General features: G+C 41.3%; 1 protein-coding gene across 2 annotated transcripts in view; it reads right to left on the bottom strand.

Annotated features, from left to right (window-relative positions):
* CDH2 (cadherin 2) overlaps positions 1–9,846 on the bottom strand; it is a 113,752-nt gene extending 103,906 nt beyond the window's left edge. The window contains exon 1 of one of the 2 annotated variants that reach the window (XM_042839400.1): positions 9,772–9,846. In XM_042839400.1, coding sequence (XP_042695334.1) covers positions 9,772–9,846 — 75 coding nt within the window. Of the gene's footprint in view, positions 1–9,214; positions 9,275–9,771 lie in introns of those variants that run through there. The other variant, XM_042839409.1, reaches the window with a different exon arrangement.
* Positions 9,847–25,846: the final 16,000 nt, after the last annotated feature.

Genomic DNA, 25,846 nt, shown 5'->3' with positions numbered 1-25,846 from the left:
GAAAAAAATCGGACATGCATCTACACACTATGTAAAGACCTATTCAAATGCACGCCCAGATTCAGCAGTATGCGGACTTTGATATCATGAACAATTGTGTGCTTTTGTACCTACAACTGATCACGTCTTTAAAAAGATTTTCTCTTCTACTTTCTCAAATGGGTTTTCCTCAAGTGGAACTACCTGAAGTCATGCTGAAGCACACACCAGCATACATTTCACAGTAGAATCCCAACAGGAAAGAGGGAAGGAGAAAAAAAAAAGAAGGGTAGAGAAAAAGGAGATGATGGTGCTTCACCAATTTACCACTTTCCTGAGCATCAGAGCACTGACTTAGGGCATCAGGCAGCTATGTCCTAAGATCTGTGCTCACACATTACCTGCACAGAAGAGGAGGAGCATTCTCATACTATGCAGTGGCTGTGCCACCTGTTTGAAGATAAATTTCACCAGGCCTGGAGGCTGAGCACAGAGATGTTACAGCTGTGTACCTGGTCCAGCTCAGCTTGGCAAGAGGGTTGCAGCCACCACCCACAGTCTGCCTACAGGTTTATCAGCACTTTCCACTGGAATTTTTCAAGCACCCAGCTATCTGTCACCTCTCTGTCTCTTAGTGCAGTCACAATTTTTAGATTAGTTTCCATGCTTTTAACAGCATATCATCTGTAAACCAAATCCCTTTCTGACAGAGGCAGGTTAGGGAGCACTTAGCCAAACCACTACGATGGCAAACCCGAGCAGGCAGCACGCACTGGCATGCAGTGGGGACAGCCTACTGGTAGTACTTCAAAAGCAGAGGAAGCAAGCTGAAGTTGCACTGAAAATGAACAAAAGTGCAGCACCAAAGGTGCCAGAAACCACGTGTTCCCCAGGGAAGAGGACCCAGCAGAAATGCTTGCTGTCCATTTACACGCTAGGCCATGCTCAGCATGCCAGCTCCTATTAGGGTAATTTTATCACTATTGCAAGGAGGGATTCGTAGCACAGCCAGATGCACTTACACTTACCAATCCTATCTGAGCAGCTCAACACACTAGCAATAAAAACAAAAATTTGCTACCCACCTCCAAATTAGTAAGCTATCTAGGTAAGCACCCAGTAAGAGAAATTTTAATTATCAAGTGTCTACTTAAACTGTGGCACTTGTTTCTCTGTGACTTTATTTATTTATTTATTTATTTAAATATGGGGACCTAAAAAAGAAATGTAATGAAAGATGAAAGAAAAGTAAAGGAAGAAAGGAACAATATTTAAAATACGAGGAGGCTATGCAACCTGCAAAGTTGGAACCTGGGTCTGCAGCTAAGCCTCAACAGCCCACTCAAACATTGTTTTTTTAAAAGATAAAAAGATGGTAAAATCAAAAAATAATTATTATTCCAGCTGCCAGTTTCCTTGGCTTTAGAATCAAATCACAGACTTTATAAAGTTTCCACAACTTGAAAGAAAAATACTAAGACTTTTTTAAACTACTACATAAAAGATAACCTCAAAGCAAATGCGATTAAAAAAAAAAAAATAGCCTTTCATGGTATCCTTGAAACAATAAAGGTCCTGGGTGGGCAGCTGAGGAGATAACAGGATTGTGTAACAAGTCCGCTCTGATGCGCCTGGGAATTTTTCAGCCTTCCCAACAATCTATACGTACTAAACAACTCTTATAAACTGAAACAATGCCCACTGAAACAAAGACGCGGGGACATGAATAGAGAGCCTTCTTTGTTCTTTCATTTGCAGCCATCAATTTTATCTGGAGACAAAAGACTGTACTCTGCTCTCCAAAAACAGTCCTTTGTAAATATTGTTTGAGAATAAAAACACAAGGGAAAAGAGAATTTAAATTTCCAGCATTTCTTAATCGCCCCATGTTAAGCATTTTGAATTAAGTAGGAGTTGTAGCTTCAGATACAATGGGTCACATCAAGTTCAGACTGAAAGTACTGCAAGACTTAAACCATTTTAACTCGAAGCAAAAGACAGTGCTGGAATGTTTTTATCCCCTCATCCAGGGCAAAAGGGGAAAGTTAGCAAACATTATGGGGGCACATTACTGTAATTTACAGGATTTTGTGTGATTAGTGCAATTCTCAAGACTATTCTGAACACAAGAAAATATTAGTTGTACATCCCTCTACAGAACACACAACAGAAAAACTGTCTTTTAAGATGGAAAGCAATTACCTTAGCTTGTACTCACACAAAACCTACTTAACAGAGTTACAAAGCTTTGAACAAGATCACTACACGGATAATTCTTCTCTGAAGCACTATCAGACTTTGCAAAAGCAAAATAGGTACCAGTGTAAAACTATTTTGCTTCCCCTTATAGCTAACTCAGTCATTTTTGATAGTGTTCATTAGATTTTGCAGTTATCTCCAGATGCTAAAACTACTCAAACTTGGTAAGGTCATGCATATAAACTTGGTATTATACATTTCAGACTAAATGCAAAAGACATGCTGCAGTCATGAAGCAACATGACATACATTAGAAGCCGTCTGTCAAAACTTATTAATCAATTAATTAACAGGTCATTTTGATAAAGCAGCTGAGCCTGCTTTTTTTTGTACCGTGCCCCTCCAGTTACTTTAGCTTCACAACTAGAAATCTGTGGCTTAAAATCAAGGTTGTGCCATAGCTCAATTAAAAAAAAAATAAATAAAATCCTCCATCACCATCTAAACTTTGTAACTGTAAAGGAATCATATTTACATGTTTTTCTAAACACCACCAGTAACCTTATTCCAACAATGTAGGCTTCACATTTGAAAAAAAGATTGTAAATGGAAACAGGAGTAAAACCAGACAGGACAGTTTCATTAACACTGATGGTTCTAGACTAATAGCTCTCTCCAATTTCCATATTTGCTAAGACATAGCCACATTTAAAATGCAGTTCTGTAAGGAAACACCTATTTAAAAATGCAAGCTCACCACACGACTGTAGAAGCAATTTCGTATCACAACACGCATCCTATGTTTTCAGAATTGGATTCTTAAAGACTGCTTTCAAACAGGGTTGGTTTTGTTCCTTGTGCATATGCCATACACCACTGGAGTTCAGCAGTTTCAATTCATCTAAAATATCAAAGTCTCTGCTTTTGCACTGTTTGCATTTGCATGTACCACAACATTAGATTTCTTAATATTGATTGTAACAAAATGCAAGGGAAGTTGTTTCTGAAAGACTTCTTTCTTTTATGCTGAATATAGCTTACTCCTGTAGCAAAATAAGCCTACGTCGTAAAACGAGAAATGGAGGGATATGCATTGGAAAAAATACCACACCACACACTTATAATTGGATGTGGTACAGCTGCTAATTGCCAAGTCCAGCCAATTCGCAGGGCATTATTGTGTGAAGCTCAAAACAAAGTCTTACATAATTACACCTACGACAGAGCAGGAGCTGGGTATTTGAGCTCTCCCTCGTTAATAAACAACATTAATTTTCAATTGTGACAGTAATATTCAACTTAAGCACAAATCAGAGAAACATCTGTGACTGTGTTTAAAGGCTAGGTGTTTCCTCATTAATTTAAAGGCCAAAATTGTACCCAGCATTCATTCACAACTTATCTAACTCTAAAGATCTTCTTAACCATTTTCAGTTTTGGGGAAACACATCACCTGACAAAACGCAATATACTGCACAAGATGGATCTTACTTTATGACAAGCTTCCCCTCACTACCATAAAGTAACAGGCATATGAAAGATAACCTGCAGGATCACTGCCACATCTCCAATACGCTTTAGATGCAACACTTGAAAACATTCAGCATCTCTCTTAATCTCTGACTTACTGCTACGAGCTGCAGCACTTTATACCTTCACACACTGAAGAGAGTTGAGCATGACTCCAGTAAATACTGTCAAGTACCGTTTGTTTTCAACTGTGAACTGCAACCGGAGAGAAAGTGCCTTTCACTCAAATTGTTCTGGAAGCTAGCAGCTTCCCAAGACAAGGCCAAACCAAGATCTCCCAGAGGTCATCCAGTTACCTCTATTTCAGAGGCACCAGAAGCCGTTCTCATTACAGCACCTTCAGCTCACATTAGTGCTCTACTCCATGAACCAAATTTCAAACCAAAAAGTTCAGCTTCTTAAACCAATACATAAAGCTTTCAAATACTTCCACAGGATAACAGGATCTACAACTTCCACACTATCATCTGTTTTAAAACAAATTGCCTCAAACTACCACTCATTACTGTTCGTTTGCAAGCCAGAGTCTCACAAACTGCACTCATAGCCTCCTCTTGTTACGCGCAGCTGAGAAACAAGGGTGTTGACTTGCTTTACGAAATACAGAGACATTTATGGACGTATCTGATACAGCACAAAGCTTTGATCTGGTTTGGAGTTTCTTGTTCCATCAACAAGGAGAACATGGAGCCCCCACTCTCCAAGCAAGACACAGTTCCTATCAGAGAAAAAAAAAAAAAAAGACTAAAATTTCAACTGAAATGCCACAATTAAAGGGAATTTAAGTCTAAGTCACATTTCGGTAATAAAAAAATATTTTAAAACCAGCTCTATGTTTGACTATATATCCCAGTGTCTTCAAAAAACTGGAACTTCCTCACGCTGTCTTGATGATAAAGGTTGCGTGTTCAGCAACCCTGCCCATGAAAACTGCTTCTGATGCACACAGAAGAGCTCTGGGTTTTTCTGACCTTCAGGGGAGGCCTTGCAAGGCCTATCTGGAAGAACTCTTTCGGGGGATCACAAAATTTTAACTATGTCTTCAGCTGCTGGGTGATAATTATGTGCTAATTATAAGGAATGGAGGAGTCCCTAGGCGAGTCTGTTGGTAAAAATATATTTTTTAAATATGTCAAGGAGTGCCTAGAGGAGAGCATAAATGCGCCTTTTGGATATATGATATTTAATTAAATACATGAATACTGACTAAAACCAAATAGTTTAAGTGAATCGTTGAAAAGACTTGGCAGTGATATACCTTCCATCTTGGAAGCTGCTATATCTGTTTTCATAAGCCATTTAAAAATAGAATGCCTAATTTCCCCTCTTTATTCAGACAGAGCTCCCATGATCTTTCAGTGAGAACGGCAGGATCAAATCAAATTATGAATCACGCAGATTAGGTCATCCACTGATCTGCCGCTGCCACAAGAAAGGGAGCTGGAACACAGCCCAACACTCAGATGAGGAAGGTCTTTCTCCCATCAGCCACAAGCTACGAACACTCTCTGGCAAGACAAATCCTCCTCAAACTCATCCCACATTGATACACACCACTTTTCTCTCTTGCAGAGAAGCACTGGAAAAGGCTGCCCAAAGAGATGGTGGATATTCCATCTCTGGAGATATTCAAGGTCAAGACGGACTGGGACACTCAATAACCTGATGTAGCTGTAGATGCCTCTGCTCACTGCAGGGAAGTCGGACTACTTGGCCTTTAAAGGTCCCTTCTTAACTCAAATGATTCTCTGATTCTAGACAAACTCACTTCTGCCTGGTATGGGCAACCAGTGACCAAGCAACAAGCATCACTTCAGTAAAAGGTGAGGAAAATTGCTATAAAAATGATAATTTCTACTGCAAAAGACACTGTTTACTTTACTTTCATCATTCATATGGGATTTGCCCCATTCCACCTCATACACAACTGGAAAGAAATGAGGTAGTAGATAAAATGAAGCATATCCACTATGACACTATAGGCTTCTCCTGTGCTTTGTAATAACAACAAAAAAAGCTTAAAAATAAATACATAAAAAACACCGTTTTACATTAGAGGCTCAGATTCTTAGGTGAGCAAATTGATATCTTGTATGCGCATTGTTTAAAGTATAAATTCTTATCCTAGCTGCTGGTAGCTGGTGAACTACTCAACCACATGTTATTTAAAGTTAAAAAATAAAAATAAGTAAAACAAAAAAGCATTCAGAAAAAAAAAAAAGGAAAAACAACAGTGGGAGACAAGGAGTTTAACTGGCAGATGATCCTCTCATTCAGGCAAGAAAAGCCATTCAACTGTTCCTGTTTGCTGCCACATGACAAAAAGTCCCTTACGCAAGGCAGTCTGCGATGAGCAAAAATAACTTGATTCACAACTTCCCCAGGCTATTTTTAAATATTATACTACTAAAATTTACTTGTTACACTACTATAAGAACCAAATTTTCTTATGTGTTCAGTTATTAAAAACATCAATAATTGAAATTACTGACATAAAAATGTCACTGAAAATAATTAAGATAGAACATGACAGGGTTTTTCCAGTGATGTTTCTGGGAGTTCCTCCAACTTCTGGGAGCAGAAAGACAGTAGATGGGAAGTTTTTGAGTTACACTTTCTTAACTAGATGTTGTTCAAAAATATGACAATTCAGGGTGATATTTTAAAACAGGTATAACAAAACCCACAAACGTAACTGACTTTTCTTTATAGCACATTAAATTGCATGCTTACATAGCAGTACTACACACGAAGGAAGAGAGCAATAGAAGGCTTTCTAGAAAACACACATCATTTATTAAAATGAAAAAATATGAATACAATACAAGAAAATATCTATCTTCTGTTACATTGGCATCGTATACATTTATGAGCTTGCTACAATACCTGTTGAGAGAAAACAGAATTTCCTATTTTGTCAACCAGTGATTTCAATTCCAAAAATTCACTGCCTACTTTAGCGACATCTATTTCTGTCCTATAACAGGCAGAAAAAGCAGTTTACAGAAAAAGCCTTTTTGAAAAATGTATTTTAAAATAATGCATCCACTTTAAAATCCCAAAGATAGGCTTCCAAAAATACGTTTGTTTTATTCAATTTTGAAGATATCAGACTTTTGAGGACATGTCAGTGGCACCACTATCACCTAAACCAGGCAGACAGGGAGCAGAGAGCTCTCTGCTGCAGCATCCTGCCACATTTAACTTCTCAGATTCTTTGAAGGTGAAGCAAAAACAGGACAGGAAGATCCACAAAGGTTGAGCCACTCACATAAGTGCTCTGTTCCAGGGCTTATGAAACGCATTATAAAACACATTCAGTTCACTTTCAAGGGAGTAATGATGTTCGAGTTTGCTTTGTTTAAGAGACATCCTCAAACTCATTTTAGTTCTTATACAAACACATATCTACTATAATACTTAAAATAGTTTGGCTAAAAAAAAATATCTAAGACACGTGTGTTATGAGGTACATTCAGAATAAATGATCTCAGCTCTCCTGTGCAAAACTGCATTCACGTGTCTCGCCCCATTCTGCCAGAGACCAGAGCTGAAGGTACGAGTGGTCTAGTTGACAAGAAACTCAATCACTGAATTCACAGCTGAGGCAGCTTAACAGGAATGTCATTTAGGGCAACAGTTTTATCACCTGGATACGTTTGCTAAGACCTGGAATAAGACCAAAACTGCCTGCAGGGAGTAATAACTTACATCCCTTGTCATCGTAATTCGAATTCAAACCAATCTTCTACATTTGCAGGGCTCTACAATCACATTATTATTTGTTCTCACTTACAAATAGAGAACGCTCATGGAGTGGTCCCATCACCCTGTACTTAAAAAGAACAATTCCCCTTTTGAGCACTTAATTTCTATTCCCTTTTCCAGTTAATTTTTAACTCATCTCAGTTTTATTCCAATAAACCCAACACTCAAACCATCTCTTCCTCTGTTTCTGTTTTGTTGTTATTCCTGTTCCAGAAGCAGCTGATGCTTTGGGGCAGAAAAGCAGATACCGCTTCTTCTATCCCACCACCTCCCAGGTTCTTTACACAGTGCTTCCAGCCTCACACTGAATTGGCTGATCAGCAAAATCAAGTGCAGTTTACATTCTCTTGCATCCCATGTGCATTATACATTGCCAGAAATCTAAAGCCCTTTCTTCCAAACACACAGAGAACCCACAGATCTGACTTAAAATACACTTCCAGTTATGATCAAGCATTCCATCATGACTGCTTTTCCACATCACTGATGAAAAATGAGTGATCAATAACTTCAGACAATAAAGGCAGAGAGCTCTTGTGTTGCAAAGAGGCAGGAAAAAGCTGGAAGGTTCAACACTGCAGAAGAACCTTAAAGAGATAACCTTGTACAAACCAAAAGGAACAGGTACCCAGGCGGGGAAAAAGAAATTCCCACTGTACCCTGTTTGTGAGGGCTCTTCACAGTTCACATGAAAGAAAAAATAAATAAAGTGCTGTACAGACACAGGTCTATAAATTTGATTTCATACCCAAGTTCCAATTTTGTTACACACTATTAAAAATCAGTCCTAACCTGATTTAATGGATACCCAAACAAGGGGGAAATTGGATTCCCCAAGCGTAACACAATGGTGACACTGAGTGATGCATGAAAGCAGCAAGGTTCCCTCCTGTCCCCAATTCACAGCTCGGGCTTCATTTCCAACCCGCCCCGGGTAGGAAAAAGATGAAATACAGGTTCAGTGCAGAAAGTGGGCTTTGAAGAGTCACTGAGACGGGAAGACTGAACAGAACTGAAAGTGTGCGCGATTAACAGCACTAAAAATCAGTCGGTACTGGTTTTTGGGGTCTGGCTTCTGCCTTGCAAAAACAAGCATAAAACAAAGCTAAAGTGGCACATAACAAGTTTCTGAGCAGAGTGGCTGCTATCATGGAAGTCAGTCGAGTCCTGCCGGATGCTCTTCCACCGCGATGGACGGACAGACAGCTCCGTGCCTTTGCCCTCTGAGGGCCACGGCTGAAATCCGCCACCGCGCTGCCCGCCGTCAGCCAGCAGCCCCGGGCGCGGCTGGGACGCCCGGGGATCGCAGAGGGGCACGCGGTGAGGGGAGCGGCGGAGAGTCGGCAGAGCTCCCTCCTGCCTCGACGCTCACCATGGACAGGGGCCGCCGGCCCGGCCGCAGTCCGCGCGGGAGGCGGAGACCGCCGCAGCGCCCCGGGGCCCTGTCCCCGCCGCCGGCCCGGCCTCCGGCCTCTCCCCCAACCCGTCAGAAATGCCCCGACCGTAAATACCATTAAGAGGCGATGATCTGCGCCATCTGTCCCTCAGATTTACCGCCCTCTCCACCCCCCGGGCTGGGCTCAGCCGGCACAAAGCCGGGGGACAGCGGCCGCCACCCGCTCCCACCGCGTCCCCCCGGCGCTCAGGGCACCCCTGCGGGATCCATTTTGCCGCCCGGCACCTGCCCCGACGCGGGTCCCGCTTTCCCTCCGAGCGCTGCCCCGGGAACGCTCCGCACCTCGAGCCCTCCCGGGCCGTGCGGAGGGGTTCCGGCCGTGCATTACACACTTGGGAGCCCCGTCTCGTCCCGCTAGAAATTCCCGTTACACGCAGGGGGTGGGCGACCAGCGGCCGCACGGAGGCGGCGGCTGATTAAATTCTTCCCGGGAAGGGATTAGCGGGCACGGAGCCGGAGGCGGCGGAGCGCCGTGCCCTCTCGGCGAGGCCGGCCGGGCTGTAGCCCCACCTGCCCGGGAGAGACGCGGGGCTCTGCCTTACGCCGCACCGCTCCTGTTTCCCCGCACCGTGTCCGTTCCGCTACTTTCTCCCCCACGCTCGATACGAGTGAGATACCCCCTCTTCCGTCCGCAAAACTAGCACCGGACTCCCCTATTCCCCCATACACACATGCGCATCCCTCCGCACCTGCTCTCCCCCCAGCCCCGAGCAGGTGGCCGGCAGCGTATCCCGCGCCCCGCCGCTCCTCCCGCCGGCTTTCCCCGGGCACCGCCGCCCGCAGGGGAACAAAGAGCCGCAGCCCGGCCCCGCTCCCCACCCGCCGCCGGCGGTGCTTACCTGCTGCAGGGCCGCCAGCAACATCAGCGCCAGCGGCGGCAAGATCCGCGGCGGCGTTCCCGCTATCCGGCACATGGAGGCGAGGAGGGGCGGCGGCGGGGCGGCCCCCGGCGGTCCTGGAGCGCGGCTGGAGCCCGGAGCGGGGCGAGGGGTGCGGCGGGAGCGGAGGGAGGGTCGGGCGCTGGCGGCTCCCGGGGCTGCGCTCTGTCCCCGCCTGCCCGAGCCGGTGCCGCGGCGCTAGCTGCCGCCTACCGCTCTAGCTCATGGGCAGCGATGCAGCGGGGGAAGAGAGAGACGGAGAGAGGCGGAGGATGGGGGAAACTCGGCTCCGGGTCAGGCTGCTTTTCTGTCTGAGAGCCCCCTCCGCGGTGCAGAGGGTGGGCAGGGAAGAGGAGGAGGAGGAGGAGGAGGATGGGCGAACAAAAGGCTGCGAGATAAGAAAGAAGTAGCTGCTGCCGCTGCTGCCAGGCCGGTGCGGCGGCGGCTCGGCGCGGCAGTCCTCAGCGCCGTCCCCACGCCCGGATCGTGCCCGCCCCTCTCCTCCCCGCTCTGCTCCCCGGCGAGCTCGGGCGGGCGGCTCCGTTCCGCTCAGCGCCTCGCCCCGGGCGTGCCAGCCCCGCCGCTGCCCCGGCCCCAGCCCTGCTGCATGCTCCGTCTCCACTTTCTCTCTGCCTCTTTCTTCCCTCCCTCCACCCCTCCCCCTGCACGCAGAGCCCTCCGCCGAAGCACGATGATAACAATACCGAGCAGCCTCTATGCGTGTGTGCGCGCCGGGCGCAGCCGCTCCCTACAACCAATGGAGCTGCCCCGCCTCGCTCCGGGGAGCGGGTACGGGGCTGGGGCACTCCGCAGCGCCAACAATCCGGGAACAAAGAGAAAAATAATTATAGAAACGCTACTAACTTGCTTCGCTGCGATTGTTTGGGGGGCGAGGGGGAGGGACGGAGGAAAGGAAGACCCAGGGGTGTCATTCCCGGGGGTTTCGGGGCGCTGCCGGCGTCCCAAGTTTGGTTCTAATGCTGCTGCTGAGAAGGTTGCTTATTATTATTTCTATTACTCCTCCCCTATCTCTTCCTCTTTCTTCCTTACTCCTTTCTATTCCAAACTACCTGCCGAATTTACCAGCCAATGTTTTTCAAAGCTTTGGCCGGCTCTGCGGTCCGCGCGTCCAAAAAACACCAGCGTGCTTAACGGAAGCGGGGAGCGCTGCTGAGCGACCAGTCACAGCAGCGACTATCAGTGCTGGGTCAGTAGCGGAGCTGGCAAGGAGCTTCCCTCAGGTCGCTGAGCAAAGTTGTTTTGTGTCCATGCATCGCAGCTCCCATCCTGGGACATAATAAGAGGAGGATTTGTAGGCATTCCCAGGAAGGCAATCTCACCAAATGTTGACTCAAAATGGTGCATTATTTTAAAGCATCTTATTCTACACTTCAGCTTGCAAGAAAAACACTCTCAGCGCCTGCCTTTCTTTTTTTTTTCTTCCCCCCCTCCCCTTCTTTTGTTTCGAAAGAAAACAGCAGATTTGCTTTTACATTTTGCCGAGGACACTCGCACGATGCTGGTTGCACGAGATGCAAAATGGCAAACCCCGGGGACCGGTGCCGTGCAGCCGCGCACCCGAACCGTGCGCTTGCCGGACCGCGTCTCCGATGCGGCCCCGGACCGGGGACAACCACACCCACCTGGAGGCATTAAAAAGCAAATGGGGCTCAGGTGAGGAGGGACAGCCCTGACAGAAAATCAGCACCCCTTTTATTCCACACGCTTTCTTAAAGTTGTAGCCCATGAAATTGTATCGAAGCCAAGAGTTGTGATGGGCAATGAAGAAGGGAAGCAGTGTCTGATAATGCAGTTCTGGAATCAAACGCAGCTTGGAATGGAAGGAAAGTGTGCAGAAAAGCTACTGCTGGTGTTTGTATTTTCATACCGTGGTGAGTTTCCCAAGTTTGCACCTGGTAGTGCACGTACTCTGTCCGTCTTTGTGGCTTACCTTGAGCTTTTGCTCAGATTTGCTTATGAAATGCTGATTTTCCCTCAGTAACAAATTCCTCTTTGTATTTTCAGGTAGGTAGACATAATAATAACAACATTAATTAACTATGCTGTTTGACCATTTATTCACTCTCACAAGTGTGCTACAAAATGCAAAGCACGCCATATAAACAATGCTGCAAACAAGCAGTCCAATTAGAATAATTACCCATCAGCTGGAGGAGACAGGCCTCTCATACTCCCTCAGCCCATCCATCCCTACAGGCCTGAAAAAGCAAAAGGCTCTACAGCATATTTGGAAGGGGACCAGCTCTGTGTTCTGCCTAATGCTTCTTAGAGTTCTGTTACTGCCTTCTGGTTTCTAGGCAGAAATACTAACCAGGGTAGAAAAACTGCTCTCACAAACATTGTTATACTGAATCTTTCAGTCTTGAATGGATTTCTACTAAGCGGGTGGCTTCCATCATTTACACTGTTGTAACCAAAAGTGCTCTCCTGCTCATGGACTTTCCTGGTTCTGGGTGCTGTGATCAAGAGAATCTGATAGAGCAGGGATAGGTTACACTTTTTGTGGTATAATTTCTGCACAAATCATGTTATGAGAGCAGAGCAGAAACTTGTGAGTTGCTCATGAATGTGGATGGCTCCTCAGGGCTTCTGATATTCTTTTGCAGCATGACCCCCCAGAGAACAGCTTGTTCCAGAAGTAAACTAGTAACAAGTGGGCATAGTTAGGGCTTAGGAGTTAGAATTGGTACTAGATTGAGATCATCAACAGAACGGATAACTAGATTGCGATCATCAGCCCTTTTCACATTTATCATGCAAATGGAGACAATTTCTGGCCAAGATTCAAACAAGTGATTTAGAGCTCAAAGAGTTTATCTCATAACTCAGCTACAGATTGCATTTATGAGTGTGCTCTAAGCAGTGGAAAAATAATGGACACGTTGACGTTCAACCTAGGAGATCTCAAGGGCTTCCAGAAAAACCTTGTTAAAATTCTATGATTAAGTTGAAGAGAGGATTAGGGTAATTCCCATGTTAGTCATGGAGTTGAGTCTCTCTTTCAACTTGTCCAAATTAATTTTTATTCCTAGGGTTCATAAAAATTATGTAAAAAAAAAGAATGTTTTCAATTTGGAACATACTAGAGAGCTCATGGCTTCAAATATTTTGAAAAATAAAAGAACTTTTCCCTTGTGGGTCAATCCATACATTTAATCCGCCAGGTGCTGCCACTGCCTCTTTCCTCAATTTAAATTAAGCACTTTACTGACAGTTTGGGCCTTGATCTGACAAATATTTATACATGTGATCTCAGAAAATTCCATTGTACTATACACTGCATCCTGCTGTTCATTTGCCTACTTATTTACAAAGTGGAGGCTATACTACATTATTTAGAATTAATAATGGAAGGATAAATATAACAAGCAAAAGGACTAAGAGCATATTAATATACCCACTTTTCTTGTTTTCATTGCATACCACAAAATATCTGTTTCATTTAAAAAAAACAAAAAACAAAAACAAAAACAACAGCAAAACATTAAGTAATAGTTTCTTCATTCTCTGCAATCTTGTTTTCTTTCTGAAAGCGTTCAGAAAGAAATGTGCAGAGTTTTATCATGATACTGGAAAAAATAGGGGTCGTTTCTTACTATGACATGAGAAGGCTGCACATACTATGAGCTGTCCAGGATTTCATGCATGTTTCTCCATCCTTTCTTATATGAAGACCATGCAAGTTATGGAAGGTGTCCAAGGCTGCTGCAGTCTGTGGGCTGCTCTGCTCGGGTTGGAAAATTGTCTGGTTAGGATAAAAGCAGCATGTAGCAGATGAAACGGTATGTAGCAGTTCCATTGCTTTAGCAACCCTCAACAGCATCAATCTCTTTCTGTCACATGTATATTTAACATACATATATATGATTTGGCGAAAGAGGATGTGTTTTTTCTTCTTCTGATAGCTAAATCATAACTGCCACCAATTACATTTGTGTTAATTGCTAGTACATTTTGCAAAGGATTTCTCTATGGAGAAGAAGCTGAGCATGTGTAATACAGCTGAGATACTATATATTTGCATATTGTATAATTTGCTTTTTGTCTATACCCTGTGTTTGATGATTTGAGAATCAGCATAGTCAAGCTCATTCAGCATTGCTGCCCAGTGCCTGTAAGCTGTTCAGTCTGGAGAGTTTCTATTGAAAATCAAGACAGAGGAAAAGATCTTCTTATCAACAGCATCTCTGCTTGGTCATATATCATATATAACAAACAGTTATCTTACAGAACAATGTCCTTCTTTATTAAAGTGTTGTGATAAAGGATTGAAAAATGGTAACTTGTAAGAATGGCGTATGATAATTTCTAATCATCACAAAAGAAAGTTTTACAATTACATATAACTGTTCCATTAGACAGCAGTCCAGTAGAAGGAGTAGGACTTGCCTCTTAAAAATCTGGTTTCACTAAAATCAGTCTTTTTTTTTTTTTTTTATTTGCTCATAATTCATTTATTTGAAGTGAAATATCTCCTTTTTCTTGATCAGCCTCTCAATGAAATCATGTAACCAAATCTCGGGATCAGAAGTCTCACCTTTTTCAGACTCACACAGTCTGCAGAGTCCCAGACTTCCTCCTCACTAATAGCCAGAATTCACTAGTTTCTCTAAAAATCAGGTAACACATAGAAAAAAAAAAGAAAAAAGAAAAAGGAAGAAATTTCCAGAATAACAGCCTTATTACTGCTGACTTTCAGGTAATAACAGTTAAGGAACTGGAATCCTGATCATTTATCGTAAACCAGCATAGATAATAATTTGTTTCTTCTATGGTTGAGCAGAAATTTTACCAGCATCTATAGATAAATTTGCTTAATATTTTCTATCCCAAAATCTTATTTGCATTTACTGTTCCCTTCCTTTAGTTAACTAGATTGAATTTTCTGTGCTGGTTTGCTGTTTTGAGCCAAGTGCTTTTTGATAACTTTAGAAAAAATCTTCTATCCTTTTTGAAGAATGAGATCAAGGAAAATATTTTATTTTTGTTATAAAATTGTTATTGCCGTCTCACTGAGGTGTTTTACTCCCAGGCTGTGGAAAACAGACTTTAACTTTGGAAGGAACCTAGTTCTTATATTGAGGGTGTGCCTTCCTTGTCCTTTATTAAAGTTGATCAAAATCTGGCATTGTTGTAGGTCTGAAAATTAAGTTGTTGTATTTCAGAGAAGTTTCCTATCTGTATACCCTAAATCTGTCTGCATCTACTATTCTTCTTATTCTCCCAGCAAGCACTGTGTTGCAAAAATTTTGCGTATAAGCCATCTTCACTGAACAAGTGAGCATTCACTATTTGGAGACTGCAGGAGCTTCTCTGGAGTTTCCAAGAGTCTCTGGTGTATTGAGTGGCAGAGAGATGGTAGGAACTGTCTATTTTCATATCCTTGTTGCCCCCCTTCAAAGGGCCTGACAGCACAGAGCTGGTTCTGACTGATGTCTCAAAGGAAAGTTGAAGAACTGAGACAGTGCTTCTCTTGGATGTGGCACTGGAAATGAAATTGCAGTGCTTTAAAATTTACTTAGTCACAAAATTACAGAAACATATGGCTTGCTTCAGTGAATAAACTGTTTTCAATATAAGATGTAGTTGCACTTCATGGATATCTCCTTTTGTAGTGGATTATAATAGTGATAATTATGTTTATCGTAGGAAATGTGAAGTTAGAATATAAAATGGCCCTGCATGCTAATATAATTGGTATCCTGTTGATACCTTTTTCTGGTTCGAGGAAAGAAATTGCAATTACAAAAAGTGAATTTTAGATCACAGTCAATGTTCTCCAAAGTTGGAGATTAAAATACACATTGTATATGGTTTGTTCCAAGGATGAAAGAAGTTTAGAGCGTTTAGAAAATTAGGAAGTCGTGGATTCAAAATTGTTTTTGTTGACAGGTGGATTGATAATAATAATGCTCATTCAAAGTGTTTACAATTTGGCTGCAGAAATTCTATCCAAGTTAAAATCTGACACACAGTGAAATATCCATGCTGCAATATTTTACAAAGGTTCATAGAGACATGAAGATTTTTTTTTAAAATGCTCATTTTGATTCATTTTTACATTAGTAGGACTTCTGAATGGCTTTCTTCTTTGATGTGACATTTTGGAGATCTTTCTGTTTTGCAATAATGCAAGTCTGAAGTGTCCCTAAGTGCTGTATAAACTGACATGACTGAATCATCAGTCTGAACTCCAGAAAGTCGTTAAGTATTTATTCATGGAGGAGGGATACTCTCCTTTGGGTGAAGGGGCTTGGACCCTTGGAAGCCTGCAGATTTGGGGTTTGGGTCTCATAGTATCAGGCTTTTCCAGTGGGAGGGATGGTGAGAAGTTTTACATCTGTGTCCAAAAGTTGGGTCTTTCAGATAGAAAGAGTTGTTCCCATGGCACTGTGATGTGTTACAATTCACAGCTGTCTACCTTGTATCTACCCAAGAGGCCTCTGTCCCCAGAGCTAAGGGAACGCGCTCATAACCCTGCTCACCACTGTGCAGGCTGCCACTTTTGATGAAACAGGAGTTGAACGGCGCACTTAAAAGCTATCAGGCAGCTGATTGTTGGTTCTTTTTTGTATATAAAAAAGAATGATAACTGTGAGACCAAAGGGTAGGTGGGCTGTTTGGATGAAGGTGCTAGCAGCTGCCTTGGCACAATGACTTGTGTTCCTTTGTGAATGTCCTACATCTGCATTAGCAGTGAGAAACTTTTCTCTGCTGCTTCTCATTTCAGAGCCCGTGGGAGCTGCAGAGTCCTTGTCGTCTATGAAAACATGGCCCATATTTTATAGAGTTACAACAGAAGTATTTCTGAAGTGTAAAATTATTATTATTGCTATTAGTATCATTTTTAGTCACAGCCCCAAATTTCTGTGTTAAGGAGCACCATTTAGAACGTGTGCTGATTCTGGGAAGAAATAATAATCTAGGACTTCAGTTCTTTGGCTTTAAAATAAAGTCTCTTCCTTTTTCTCCACTGCTAATGGATCACATCAACTGTTTATACATTCTGAAGTCAGAGGGGACCATTTTCATCATTTACTTTGACCTCATTGTAAAACAGGCTTAAGAATATTGCCTGGTAATTTTCCCAACAGGGCCAATAACTTGAGGAGAGGCAGGGCATGTTTTTATAGCAGAGATGGAGGCTTGATTTAAAGTGACAGAACCCACCACAAGCTTTGTTTGTTGCAGTTATTTTTTCCCAGTGAATGTGTTTCTTCAGTGGAAAATCTCACTTCACAAATCAGCGACAGACGCATTCTTAGCCATGCCTGGGCCTTTCTTTCAACCACTTCAGACGGGGTGAAACATCAACTACTGCTATAACTAAGGCTGTTCACTGCTCCTCAGGTGCAGGCAGCAGCAGGGAACTCAGCAGGGGCTAAAGACCCAAGCATTTGCTCTGATTTGCAGAAAGGCTGCATCCAGCACTGAGTTGTGTGCTGCTGCTACCTGGCCTGATGCTACCCCAGTGGTATCTCTATTACCCAGCACTTACTCCACAGCCAAAGATAAATAGTGAAAGAGCTTATATGCCTCATAGGGTTTATCAGAAATTCTTTATGCATGTTTGTGATTTACTTTAAAACCATTAGATTGGAAATGTTAGATATCCTAGTTTAAATGAGCAAAAGTCTATAGGATGACCTTTCGTGTAATACTGGCTATAAAATTCTACTGAAATAATTACTGCTTGAACTATATACTTAAAAAAAAAAATCCAATTTTAATTTAAAGATTACTGGTGATGGAGAATATAATGTTACCTGTAGTAAGTTGTTCCAGTGGATAGTTACTCTTCCTTTAAAACGTCTGTGTCATGACTAGACTGCATTTATCTAACTTGTCTAATTTCCAGCCATTGACTCTTGTTATTTCTTTCAGCAATAAGCTGATGAGTTGCTTTTTTCATGTTTCTGTTTCCTGTATAGAACTGCAGACCAGTTACCTTTGATAAGTCTGTACTTTTCCTTATTAAGCTAACTAAAGCAAAATTCTGGAGTATTTCATTAAAACGCTAGGTTTCCAATTATTTAATAAATGTTCTAGTTCTTCCCTGACCCTCTAATTTTAAACATGCTGCTTGAAATACTGGCACTAGCACTGCACAGTGTGTTTCACTGGTAGCTGTAATCATTAAAAAAATAATAATAATAAAAATAGATGTACTGGATTCCTGTTCAATATTTCCATATCAACAAATACAGTGATCACATTAATCCTTTTGTCACACTATTGCTTTGGTTATCACTCAGAATCACAGCTTACCAAAATAGCATTCCACTCTCTGAAAAACACATGCAGTATTTGTTCCCAGGCATCTGATTTTTACAGGAAGAAACCCTCATTTTCCTTTGCACTGAAGCTTTTGTAAATACATTCCTTGCAGCTCCACTTCTGGCAGTCTTCCACTTCCATCCCACACTGATCACTTTATATCTCTGCATATTTTCTCCTTGCACTGATTTGGAGTCATCATGACCAGACCAGACTGCTTTTAGAAATAAAGTGTCCTTGGGAAGCCAGAAGTGTCCCACTCCACTGCTAAGTAACAGTGAGTTTCCCTATCCATTAGAGCATGTGTGTCCCCTTTGATTCTGCCTGAACACGTCCTGGGCTTCTAAAGAGAAGCACGTGTAATCCCACCTGGAGATGAGTCAGTAAATTGTAAACATATTGTTGGAAGAAATCCCTCCATATCTGGGCCTTGATTAGTGTCAGTCACTAAAAAGTTGCAGTAAAGAAACTGAGGAACAAGAAGACTAGAACAGGTCTGATAAAATTGGATGTGCTTCCACTGTGAGGAGTTGGATGGTGTTAGCATCTAACCAAAGAGTTATATGTTGTTTTCCACCAAAACACAAGTTACTTGATTTGGTGCTGTGTATTTGTAAGTCTACAAACATATGCTTGGCTTTGGAATGGTGTGGAGTTTTCTCCATGTGTATTACTTTGTCTCACAGCTGTACCTTCCTGGTTGCCTTATTTTCCATAAGCTTCAGTCTGAACTGGGCAACTTTGCTCAGCAGCTTTTAATAGTTTTTAAAAGGGTTTGTTGTTGTTTTGGTGGCTTCTGCGCTTTTTGAATACACATCCATACCATGACTCATCCCCTAGAATCACAGCACTGGCTCTTTTGGAGGAGAGGCTGGGAAATAAAAGCTTACAGTTATTGTGCTAAAGACAATATTTTTCTGCATGATGGCCAAAAGCAAATTTCTAGCCGTTGCTTGAGAATGCAGAAGTAAGACTTTCCTCCCTCCCATATTCCATGAGAGTTTAAATATTTTGTGTTTTTATGACTTTGTTTTCCTTTGACAGCAACCCTGTGTTGACTGTAAACTCAGCCATTCATACTCTTCTCCCTTTCAACTCAAGTGTATGAGTTGTATGAATGAAGACAAGGCTGCAAAACTATAGTATTCATTCACAGTGTCTCTCCCTGCTGAAGAAAGTGGCATTTAGCAGGTGCTGATTTAGAAATAAATTCTAGATTTGTTTTCTTCCTGGTGTCACACATCTAATAAAGAAACAGAGCTAAAGAACCCTGTATTAGCTGTTTTCAACACATCTCCTTACTATCATGTCAGTCTTTAACATGAGGCTTTCTATAACATAGCAGCGTTCTTTAATTCATTCCTTCAAGAAACCCTTTTTCAAAAGCTTCATGTTTCTGAGATCTGGTCTCTTGGTCATCATTGCTCCTACAGAAAACAGGCAAAAGGGGTTTAGATCTGTTGAAGGGTCACTTCCCTTCAGTATGGAGATGGGATATCATTACAACTCACATCTGGATTTTGGGTATTTAGTTTGCCTCCAGAAAGCTGACTAAGTGGGACTTTGGAAGAGAAGATAACCCAGCATGTGATGCTTACTGTAGTGATAGAGCAAGCATGAGAAACAATGAAAGAGCATTGGCTCATGGTTGCATTAGTGCACTCAGCTTTTACTGTTATCGAGATTTCATAATATAAACGGACCAAATTACATTACAGAGACATTTCAAACTTGAATAGAGATTTTTAAGACATTACAAACTACTTGCCCTTAAGCAGTTATTTCAGAATGCTATTAATTTTGCAGTATATTTTACACTTATTTGTAGGTATAATAAAAAAGAACTGAAATCTAAGATGCATGAACTTCAAGGAAGAGAAGCTTTGCTATGTACGCCCAGATAGCTAGTATTTCTCTGTACTGTTTCAGCAGCTGGAATGCTTATATGATTAGGAGAGAGATGGGGAAAAGCTCTTGATATAGAGCACCCTTGTGCATCTTTCGTGTTGGCTTATTGCCTGTTTTGAATAAGATCTTTCTGTACCCCAAGAAAATCTTGTCTCTTGGTAGCATCCTTGAAAGTAAGAATAGCGTTGATTAATATAGAATGCTATTAGCAACCATCTAATTACTCTTCTTTTATCTATCTACCCAAGAAATCCCTGAAAGCGTTCGTCAGACACCCAGATGCTATCACAGAAGTTCTTTGTAGGAGAGGAGAACCAAATATAGCTCATACTCTCAAAGGAAGTCAGAAGAAATCCCAAGGTAGAAAAGTAGCTGGAAATAGTATTCCAAAACTGTGGGGGAGGTGGAAAAGGGGAGAAGAATTGTTTTTTTGTTGGCGCTAATACTATGAAGAGGGCGACATGATGTGCCTGGGATAGTTCTCTCATGCTGTAGCTTGTATAAATGGGGCAGCTATCTTCTACTCAGAATCATAGGAAATGATAGAAGAAAATATCTGCTTGAAAAGATTATTGAATTTGCTGTAACAGAGGGCCACAAAGGGACAGCTGAGAAGCAAATAGTTTCTTATGCCAAGACCAGGGGACAAAAACAGAGGAAAAAGCTCTGGAATGAATCAAAATGAAGAAAATCAAGGGAAAAATGGCATAAATACCTATCTTCAGCAGTAGGCTGAGCAGCACAGCCTTGAGATCTGCTGCCATCTGTGTGGGAAGCGTCATTTTAAGCAATGGTTATAGAAACTTCACACAATGATCACTGGTTCCTTGTTTAATCCCTGCAGAATAAAACAGATCCTTTCCACACATCTATGGGGAAAATCCAGTGTTTAATAAGTGGTCCAAAGACACCTTTCATTTTAAGACTAAGATAAATGAAGCCAAAGTATTCTTTCTCCCACCAGAAGAACCTAGAGAAAGCACTATAGGCTAGGGAAAACACAACAGATCTTTTCTACTGAATTGTGAAATCTTAACACCATTCTAATATCCAGATTCACAGGAAGCAGATTCGCCTTGGGCAGTGCTGGAAATGAACCCTAGTTCTTGGCAATGTTGATGTTTCCACATTAATATTAGTGAACCTTCCTTAATGATTGAGGAGGCCTTGCAGCAAGATGAGAATTCTGTAGGATTTTGGCTTGCTATCTTGCTGAGGATTAAATATGTACAATCATGCTGAGAGTCCTAAAGAAATTAGAAGTGCAACCATACAATGCCATTCATAGGTCTCTCCAAACAGCCAGTGCTACTGGTATGATACAACAGCACTGCTCTTTGCAGTACTTCTGTTCTTCACTACATTTGCTTTGTTGTTATATGCTCAAATAGTGAGCTCAAAACAGGCAATCAGCAGGTAAAGTGAGCTTTCTGATGATACTAAGACATGGTAGCACCCTTGCTTATGCAGACACATAGGAAAACAGCCTTTGTCATCCTGACTTTCTACTGCTCTTGTAGGGCACTTTTGCATCGCTGTCCTGGTCCTTGTCACCGCAGGTACTGTATTTAACAGTAGAAGCCAACTAGAAAAAGCTGTACCATGCTCAGCCTCTTCCATGAGCCAGATGACCACGACAGCTGGAGTTGCTCAGTACTGCGTAGTGACATCCATCTGTTGTAAAATTCCAGTTGCATAGGCATCATCCTATTTGTATTAATAGGATTTATATTCATGGCGTTAATCAAGGTTCCTTCAAGCATCCTTACAGCAGTTCAAAAACAACTGGCGAAAGTAATGGATGTCGCAAAAGCAATGATGAGAGTGTTAGTCTCAGCTGCAGTTTGAAATCTGTATCTTCAGGGACTATCCTGAACTATGAGAAAAAAAGAAAAAAAAACAAAACCATGGAGGGTTGGGGTGTGTGGTGGAACATCACATCATAGGGCATCTTCCCAGACTGCTGAAGGGAGCATTTGAAAAAATGGGGTAATGTGAATGTGCATTTACATTGCATTAATGATGAGTCTACTACTGCTGTTGTAAAGTGATATGCATGCACTCGTGTTTGATATTGCTAAATAACTGAACATAGAATGAAATGGTTCATCTTATGTACAGACACTTAGCGCTGCAGCTTCAGAAAGGCATATGTGAAGTATTTCCTCAGCTGATTTTACTTGCAAGTCTTTGTTTAAACTTATACCAAAAAGTACTGAAAAGTCTATTTAATTGACTGCCGTGATTCTTCCCTAGTCCATTCTCATATAAAAAGTGGACAAAGCCCCATAAAAACACACTACAAAATTAAGAATACAACTAAACTCAGTACAACCTACTGAAACCCTATCAGTAAGTATGTTTTACCTCACAGTCTTACAAAACAAATTCCCATTGAATAGAATTATGTTTGTATTTGGAAGAAAATAATTTACATTATCCTAACTATATGAAATTATGATAGAGTACAGTGCCAATGTGTATTAAGACCTATTTGCACAGACTTAGCTAAAATTTAATCATTGCTAGTGTGAATTGAAGGACAGCATTAATTTTTGTTTATGTCAGTAAAGAAAATTCACTTGTAATAATAAATTAAAACTAACCTCTTTATTCTATTTGTGTTATGCTTAATGGAAAAATCAGAAATATAACTGGCCAGGAAATACATTCAGCCATCTACACATGCACCATAGTTTTATAGATCTCTACATGTCTAAGAATCAGGTTTTTAAATTATGATTTGTGGAGAAGTGTACAGAAAAGATATAAGGAATATTTTCTTAGTTGTTACAGAGCAAATAAATCTTAAAAGAAGTTCCCAAATGAGCATAAACATTGCCTTTGTATCCTGTATTTAATGCATTAAGCAGTTTCCTATCAAGTGCCCTGCCAACAGCTTAAACATGGAACTTTCAGAGCTGCTATGTAGTATCAGTGACTACAGCTGATGTTATGACAGCTTTAAAGCCAGGAAGGCTCTAAAGGCTTGGATAAAGGAGTCTGCATCTGGTTTATGTTGTTGCCTTTATGTTAGGTTTTTTCAACTGGTAATTCTCTATTATAAAAACATTCTATTTTCATGAGTGTTAAATCAAGCCCTATATAGACAAATAAAAAATATCAGAAATTGTAGACCCTATGAAAATTGAACACAGAAGTACTAGTTTCCTTTGACTCATTGAAGAAGCCTTGCAGTTAGGATGAACTACCTAATAAGAACCAGAAGTCACTCGGAAAAAAAAACAGCAAACATAGTGAATGTTTTGATTGTGTACTAAATGGTCACGTGTGAATCTGGCTTTCCCACAAGCAATGTTATCACAGAATCACAGAATTGTAGAGGTTGGAAGGGACCTCCAGAGATCATCGATTCCAACCCCCCTGCCAAGGCAGGTTCCCTACAGCAGGTAGGCATCCAGGCAGGTTTTGAACATCTCCAGAGAAGGAGACTCCACCACCTCCCTGGGCAGCCTGTTCCAGTGCTCCATCACCTCACTGTGAAGAAGTTCTTGCGCACATTTGTGCAGAACTTCCTATGCTGCAGTTTCTGGCCGTTTCCCCTTGTCCTGTCTCCACACACTGCTGAAAAGTCTGGCTTTGCCACTCTGTCCCCCACACCTTAAATATTTATAGACCTGGATCAGGTCCCCTCTCAGTCTTCTTTTCTCAAGGCTGAACAGACCCAGTTCACTCAGCCTTTCCTTCATAGGAGAGATGCTCCAGACCCCTCACCATCTTTGTGGCCCTCCGCTGGACTCTTTCCAAGAGATCCCTGTCTTTTTTGTACTTTTGTTATCTGCTGGAAGTGAGTCTATTGACTTCACTTGTTTCTAAATTTGTCCCAATCTTAGTCTGCTTTTTTTCTTTCCTACTGAAGGGAATGAACAGTGTGCCTTCTCCTGTATTGTGCTTAACTTAACCATCTGCTCCTTCATTTACCTTCTCTTAACATGGTTCTGTATACCTAAGATTTATCCTAATTACTTGAAATCAGGTTAATTTCCAGAACTCTGTTGATTTAATCTCTTAGCTTCCAAGCAAATGTTGTATAAGGCACTAGCTACTACATTGCTAAACAAATACAGACAAGGTGATCAGACCTTGACAGATGGCTGGTGTTGAAGTCCTTGTTAAAAAGATTCCTATTGTTATTTTTTTAAAACCAAGGTAGAAATAGTGGATTGCTAGCTGAAAGGGTGCGCAGGCAATCAATATGTTTACAGAGGAAGACACAGAAAATCTAACATTCATTACTCAGTGCTCCAGCCACTTACATGTGTGTATATTAATTATGTACTGTACTCCTGGAAAGAAATTTTAAAAAAAAAAAGGGAAGGAAGGAAAAGAGAAAGAAAGTACAATGTGAGGCAATTTTCAGAGACTAATAATGCTGACAGTGTGTGTCCTTTTAACTGAAGACTCTTTTTCTCTTCAGGTCTCTTCAGTATGAGGATAACTTCTTTAAAATACCAAATTTAATCGTAGTTAGCACTGCAATGATAAATTAAAGATTTTACTCTCTACAGGAGGCTATTTTTTGACTGATAAAAGGGGAGAGATGTTTGAAAGAATAATGGGATTAATTTTAAAAAACATACTAAGCTTTGGACATTGTGTCCAAGGGCACTGACATGGTTGTTATTGCCTTTAAAGAAAATAATACAAAAGTTTATTTTTAAGGAAAACACTGGAAATACTAAGACAATAGGCATTTGATTGGCTTTGAGGACTTAATAGACAGTTTAGTTACTTTTCAAATTATTGGTTGGCAAGCCAAGTGTATATTTCAAACAAGTTGTCTGGAGTTCACAATCTCAGCTTCTACTGGCTTTATTGAAAATCACACTGTTACTATCTTTGGTAGCAAGTCTAAATTTTCTTGAGCCAATTGTTTTGGATACTAACTTTGCCTGCCAAAAAACACAGGCAGGTGATTCTCAGGCACTTTATTGTACCGATTAAAGATGAAAGGTTATTCATATTTCCAAGGATTTCCTTTGAAAATGAGATCCTTATCACCTTGACATTAATTCATCTTCAAGCAGTGTAAAAGAGTATTTTGTCATAGGAACATGCAGCTCTTTGCAGAGAAGCATTTGCATGGTCACAAACAGAAGCAGAGTAAAGATATTACAGGAAAGTACTTTGAATTTCCTGACCTTCACAGAATTAAAGTTTCAACTTTAATCAGTGCTAACACAGTTTCTCTCTCTTCTACTCTTTTCACAATACAGTAAAATTTTATTTTAATATTGTCAAGTGTGTTGTAAAGTCTCTGAAAATTGAAGTGGCAACTCTCCAGGATCTGACTGTGCTAAGGGAAGAGATAAATTATCTTTCTTGAAGGAGCGAGCAATTGCTTCATGTTTAAAACCTCTCTTCTATTAGGAATGAAAAACAAACACTTGGATTTTGCACTGTGACCTCCTTCCAATGTCCAGGAAGAGAATGATTTAAAAGTCAACCAAAGCAGGCCTTCACATAGGAGGAAGAAGGAAAGTAAGGACTTCACTGTTTCAAAAAAAAAAACAACCAATAAACACCCAAAACTACCATTGTCAAAAGACATTTTGAGGACAGGTGTATTATTATGCATTACAGCAATTGAACTTTCCAAGTTTTGTTGTTTTAAGCAAAAGAGGTGTTAGGAATGTTTTAGATTAATATTAATATAACTTCTGGCTCTGGAACAGAGGGCATTTGTAACATTTTAAAAATGAATAAAGTATGCTTCTGAGCAGGATTCTTGTCATACCAGAAATATTGTTTTGTACCAGATATATAGTTACCCTGTAGTATTTGTCTGTCTTTCCATATGTAATAACAG

Source organism: Centrocercus urophasianus, unplaced genomic scaffold (assembly GCF_019232065.1).
Source record: "Centrocercus urophasianus isolate 14NV4802_14NV808 unplaced genomic scaffold, USGS_Curo_1.0 seq_11, whole genome shotgun sequence".
NCBI lineage: Eukaryota > Metazoa > Chordata > Aves > Galliformes > Phasianidae > Centrocercus > Centrocercus urophasianus.
This window is presented reverse-complemented; position numbering and strand designations above follow the sequence as displayed.